Source organism: Silene latifolia, chromosome 7 (assembly GCF_048544455.1).
Source record: "Silene latifolia isolate original U9 population chromosome 7, ASM4854445v1, whole genome shotgun sequence".
Lineage (NCBI taxonomy): Eukaryota > Viridiplantae > Streptophyta > Magnoliopsida > Caryophyllales > Caryophyllaceae > Silene > Silene latifolia.
In genome coordinates, this window is record NC_133532.1 from 35,902,040 (window position 1) to 35,908,973 (window position 6,934).

Here is a 6,934-nt window from a genome sequence, read left to right on the forward strand (position 1 = left end):
CTCCACTCAACAACCATCACCACAACCACAACCACACCAACACCAACGCTCCAACAATGATCAACAGACAATCAATCGTACACAATACAACACAATCTCAAATCAATTAAACAGGAACTGAGTAGGGAAACCCTACCTTCTCATAATCTGTTATGCCGTAGCCAATCATAGAAATGCATAAGGAGTAACACATCATCACCTACAACACGATAATTAACAATCAACAATACATACGATGACCAATACCCTAAACCCCCAAATTAACCCAAAATAATAATTAGGGCCATACCCTAAAAGACAACCTATTAGCTGATTACAAAGAACTAGAGACTTACCAAAGAAATCTAGACAAGAGACGGAAGTATAAAGTTGCGATCGATCAATTAGCCTTGAGAGTGATTAGGGTGATTAGAGTGATTAGCATCGTTGAGTTTTGGTAAAATGATTTAGAAACCGTAAAAGTGTAATTTGTAATACTCCCTAATCACTTTAACCAAACCGCAGAAATAAACCCGTCAGACCGGATACTCGGTCGAGTATAGAGTATACTCGGCCGAATATCCTCTACTCGGTCGAGTATTCCCGTACTCGGCCGAGTATTCCTGGGCAGTAAACTGTCCAGAAACACACGACACACTTACTAGGCCGAGTAAGCCAGAGTAACCCACTTAGAAAACCGTAGTATTATAGTCTTCTCCCCTTAAAAAGAACTTCGTCCCCGAAGTTCCATCCCAACCTATAAAACATGGACACCTAACACAAAGTCTACCAACCACGCTTACTTCCACAACATGGCTCACGATATCGTCCCAACTACAGTGTAGTCTCTCAATAGTAACACTATAGTACTATCGAATACCCACAACATAAATGTTGCCAACTCTGTCTTTAGCAAACTCAATACCAAGAGAATTCACCAGACAAGATCAACCACCAAAACGGAATGTTACATTCTACCACCCTTAAAACGAACTTCGTCCTCGAAGTTTACTCACACACATAAACATCATCACATAATCCGTTAACACAATCGAAGTTCACTCATACTTCTAAACATCATACTACTACGAGCACTGCCATTACATGTAATAAAATCGACTATCACACCAATCCATCCTTATTCTACACTAACACTCTAACTTCCAATTGCAACCTGTATGACCATCAAACTCTCTTGTCGCATCCGACTCCTCTTAAGATAAATGTTACGTCCTCGTAACTCACTAATACTAGGTCCTTTGCTATACCTCCCATGATCCTCATTACTACCGCATGAAAACGATAACCTACTATAACCTCAACACCTACAACCATTCCTATATCCAGGGCTCTCTTTCTCTAACAGTCCTCACACCTCAATTCATTCTACACTCCATATACCCTATACCATAAAATCCTTAGCATAACCACTACCCCAACTCTTCAACATTGCCGCAAAACGACATACTTCTTCATATATATACACTCATCTCCACGATCATAACTCACGATCCACAACTGTTACACACACTCACACAAGCTTCTCAAATTCATTTTTTTTATTACCACAAAACTCACCCATAACTTAACATGAAACTAAGTCCCAATAAAAGGGGTTATAAACCACCTGTAGTTCCAGTTCAATACCACCCATGTTCCACAATTCTCTTACCATAACTATGTCCACCAATGCCTTCTCTAAAACAAGATTAAAAGTACTCTAATAACCTCTCACAACTGTGTCCCATTAACAGAATATTACTATACCATGACAACAACAGAACCATACCAAACTCTCTTTCATATCATACTCTATTCTCACTCCCAAGCCGACATTGGTAAAAAACATCGGGAAACAAAACAACGGTCTATATGCCCCGACCGACACTGACAAGAAACAGCAGTAAAAAAACAACAATCTATGACAACACGAAAATACTCGTATCACAACACGAATTACTGTGCGAAGTGCACAACAACCACATCGATAGTCATCACAACTTTTACAATCTCATAACACTGACCCAGTACAACTTCCTTGACCATATGACTTTCCTAAAACCGCTCTACTAGGTCACGACGCAACATATTACACGGAATCACGGATACCAACCTTACGATTATTATCCATACCATGACTCATGAGGTCAGAACCTCACACCAACATTTACACATATCATGGACCTATAATCGAATGTAACTAGCCAATCCTGATTACGTAAGTTACCACCTGATAAGGTTACCTCTCGCCCGTGCTTAACTCGTATGCCCCTCCTAACACATTCTCCCATTCGCATAACTACCACTTTCTGACAAGTGTAACCATACCGTCAGTACCCAACTACTAGCAAACACCTCCTATATCCACATCTTATACTCCCTCATAACCATACATACGAATCAGTCTTCACAAAATCAACCCCTTTAGAACAACTAACTTCCCTATGTAACATCATCTTCAACCACTAGTGACAACACTATGACACCACCATTCTTCGTGTGACTACTCTCCTACCATCATCTCTAAATATAACAATTCATTTCCTCTCCTGGTTATCACCCCAAATAACGAACATTAAGTCCATCAACAAAATTTACCTCAACAACTATCCAACCTTTATCCTTGATTATATAATCATCTACCTCACCACCATAGTCTCCTACCATACAAACACCCTACAAACTTCCTACTCCTTTAAACCCTCAAACTCAGGTCTAACAAGTCGTCCTGCAATTTATATATATACTCCTTTAACTCACGCCCTCATGGTAGCATTACACAATTCCATGATGCCTGACTTTCATGTCCCCTAATTTTTGTAAACGTTCCATCAACTTACCATCATCCTTCTCTTGCCGTTACTTCCAAAAATCAAATTCCATAAGCCTATGTCATTATTTCTCATTCATTTCTTATAAACAATCCTTCTCATCACACTTTTCACTCATACTCTCCACCGATTGATCCACCCACTCAATGATTTCTCCTTAATTCATTACATCTTCTTCCAATAATCCTAGATAACCAAGCTTCGCTTCATCCCGTGACTTCCCAAATGATTATACACTAGGTTCACCTTTTAGTAATAAAAATCTCCATAACGACTACTATCTATATATCCTTATTGTGGTATCCCTCGATCTAAGCTCCCTAGTCACCATTTTCATCTCCTTACCCAACATCGTCATAATCGTCTCTCCCCAGAAATCACTATATATCCCAAAATACCATAATTTTCACATACCTCATTTCAACTTTTGTTTCTAACAATCCTTGAATTTACATTACTGCTCTATCTTCGCTTGACCATATACAATCACCACTACACCAATTAAGTCAACGACTAATTCACTCACCATAGGTCACAGAATGTGCTCCTCATCTCAATAACTCGTTAACTTCACTTATTCTTTCCACTATCAATCACAATCCCGTATACTCATGTCCTCTCTACCCAACACGTATCCTTCATAAGCCGACATTCTCCACATCATAGTAGCTGGTAACTTACGTATCAAGACCGTCACATAAGAATGCTTTAAGACCCAAAGCGTACGTGTGCACATACCCCACGACTCAAAACAAATGTAAGAACATAGCCACCGACTCAAAATGACCGCCCAATGAGGTACTCGGTCGAGTACATGGCATACTCGGTCGAGTAACAATATTACTCGGCCGAGTTTTTGACTCCAGAAGCTGACGCAATTTTCACAGAAGGATTACTCGGTCGAGTATTGGGAATACTCGGCCGAGTAGCCCTTACTCGGTCGAGTATTACCTTACTGGGTCGAGTACCAACTCAGTTCTTAGCATCGTCCAGGTTTCGTAAAACAGTCATATCTCACTCGTTACTTGGTCATTTTGGGCGTGTTACCTATCGTTAGAATCGTAAGAAGACAAGCTATCACCTCCAATTGGAATCACAGCAATATCATTTCTAGAACTCGACTTATGATAATTTTAAGACAACCCTTCCATAATCGGTTTTCATACAAATCAATTTTTCTTAACAAAACAACTTAAATATGAAGAAGACAAACAATAACAGCTCAATACTTCAAAAAAATCAGTACATAGTTGAACTTTTATCATACCCACATGAAAATTAAACATGACATTCATATATATAGACGTATGACCTTAATCACATGCTACTACCAACAAACCAAACATTAACATCATCATGATCATATACACATGTACCACTACCCTTTTGAAAGCCACGTACTAAACATGTAACATGCTCAACATATTTCATGCTCAAGATCTATCGTATACGAATTCACAATTCACCTTTCATATTTTACCATGTTCCAACACTTTCACCATTCATCCAACAACTTCACAAGATGCAAGTTATAGATATCACACACACATGACTCAACATACAACAGTTCCTAAGACTTCCCCTTGTGACCGGCTTGAGATCGTAAGGGCCTCAATGCGACTTCAGGACGTCTCCCAAGTCTTTGCGGTAGCTCCAAACATCTCTCCCCGGGTTCATTTTATTTAGACACCCTAAGTTCATTGGGTTCATTAGTTTTAGGTGCCAGAATCGTCGCTCTGATACCACTTTGTGACACCCACACATACCAAGGTGCCTTACCAGGACAACCCTGGCATGAGAGACCGTCACAAAAGCATATACCCAAGGAAATCTCTTAATAACTAATATTATTTTGTACTAGAAATAATATAAGTCTTACTATAAAATTGACACAAAAATTATAATTTTTTTGCTCTTGAAAAATCGGTTCAAGAGGGAGTATTGTGAAGTTTATTTCTCTAGAATTTTCATAAGATGTAGAGAGAATAATAGTAATTTCTTACACTAGAAATTCTATTGTGTAAAAATGAGTGAATCATAGAGAGAAAAAATCTTGCCTTTTCTTCATGCAAAACCGGTTGGAGGGAGTTATTGTGCCCAATGCATGAGCTAGTTTTTCTACCCAAAAAATCATAGGCATGCAAGGCTACAAGCAAGGTCTTATCATTGTGTTTTCCACTCAAAATAAAAACACAATATAAACCTAATACTCCCTTCATAATTTCGGAACATATGACATAAAATGGGAGGTCCATTTTATTTCGTCATTTGTCAATTGTGACATATGTGACATGTTACTTGACATGTGAAATTGTAATGTATTTTTAACATATTAAAAATCAACATACTCATAAAATATGTCATATACAAAATCGACTAGTAATTCGTAATTACTTGTACCAAAACGGTTTATCAAATTATAAATTACGTCGTCTTGTATTTATAATAAATTATTCATTCAATTTCAATTTCAATTGTTTCGTAAACAATAGTTTTATCTAAGTAATAAAACAATTCGATTACTTAGACCGTATCTCATTTAATCAAATTACAATAAGACATGTTAACTTTACTCACAAAAGAAAGAGAAAATTCTCTGAAATTCACCTGCGTTCTAACCTAAATTTTAGAGCCGTCATCATGGCTGTTATGACATTCTCTGAGAATACTTTTTCACCGTTAGCATCATCATCAAAATCATCAAAAAAATCACAAAATTCTTCAAAAAAATCTCAAAATAAACAGAATGTTACAGCAGATCAGGTGGATACAGGGAACGTTCCTCTTAACAGTAGTCCTAAAGTCCCTCAGACTGAGGATACTGGGAAGACTAAGCTGATGAATGAAGTTCAAGGTATTCCAGTTCTGAACCTTGATGAAGGAAGGAGTGAACAACCTGAAACTAGATGGGTCATTCGCCGTGGTGGGAGAGATGTTCCTATAATGTCAACAATCAATGAAGAGGAGGAGTTTGAGGATATCCTTCAGTTTACATCTGAGGATGTTAAAAAGGAGGTAGCTTTCTGGAACCACTCTGTTGTTTGTTATATATTAGGAGCAAACCCTCCATGGGATGTGATTGAAGATTATGTCTTTAATGTGTGGGATCAGTTTGGGGTGGATAGGGTCTCGTTTATGGATAATGGTGTCTTTCTTGTTAGATTGAAGAGGCCAGAACAGAGAGATGCTTTACTGAATTCTGGGTATTACTTATTTGAAAACAAACCTATTATTGTTAAACCATGGAATTCAGAGGCTGGTTTGGTTAAGGGAGATGTGGATATAGTTCCGGTGTGGATTAGAATGACAGGAATTCCTTTAAAGTTTTGGGGTGACTGTTTATCTAGTATTGCGGGTTTGGTTGGAAAGTTTGTTAAAAAAGATGAATTGACTACGGAAAAAATCAGGCTCAGCTATGCTAGGGTGCTGGTTGAACTTCATATGGGATAAACTTTGCCTACAATGGTGTATTTTCTGGATGAATTTGGACATAAAGTGGAGGTGAAAGTAGAGTATGAGTGGAGGCCTGTTGCCTGTGTTGTGTGTAAGGGTTATGGGCATGATGAACATCAGTGCAGGAAGAAAGCAGCACAGAGGAAACCTAAAGTTGTGAACAAAGCAGTGAACTTACCTCAGAAGCCAAAGCAGGTTTGGCGCCCTGTTCAGCAACCTGTGCAGAAAGTGCAGACCCATGCTGCTAAGTCTCCTGTGCAGGTTACTCCTTTGTTTACACCTGAAGTGTTCCCACCATTAGCTAAGGGTATATCCTCTACTCCAGCTAGACAGTTAATGAGACTGAATAGGCAAGATGGGGTCTTTGGACAAAAAGTGGTTGGGAAATCTGGTGCCTATACGTTTATGGATGCCTTGAATGGGATGACTACTCCTGGGGCAAGGGTTATTGAGAGTGGAAAGGACCCCCATTCCAATAAGTCTAATGCATAGTTTAGGTTTTTGGAATGTCCGGGGTCTTAATGACCTGAATAAACAGAAGGTTGTGAAGTGGTTTATGCATAATAATGGTGTAGGTTTGTTTGGGCTTTTAGAGACTAAATTGAAACCTAGTGGTCTTCTTAATAAGAATTCTTCTTTATGTGATGGGTGGAGTGTTTCTACGAATTGTA

General features: G+C 38.6%; 1 protein-coding gene across 1 annotated transcript; it reads left to right on the forward strand.

Moving 5' to 3' along the window:
* The first annotated feature begins 5,450 nt into the window (after window positions 1-5,450).
* On the forward strand, window positions 5,451-6,260 carry LOC141589957 (uncharacterized). The gene has a single exon (XM_074410577.1). It carries the CDS (start codon window positions 5,451-5,453, stop codon window positions 6,258-6,260), a length of 810 nt encoding a protein of 269 aa, XP_074266678.1.
* Window positions 6,261-6,934: the final 674 nt, after the last annotated feature.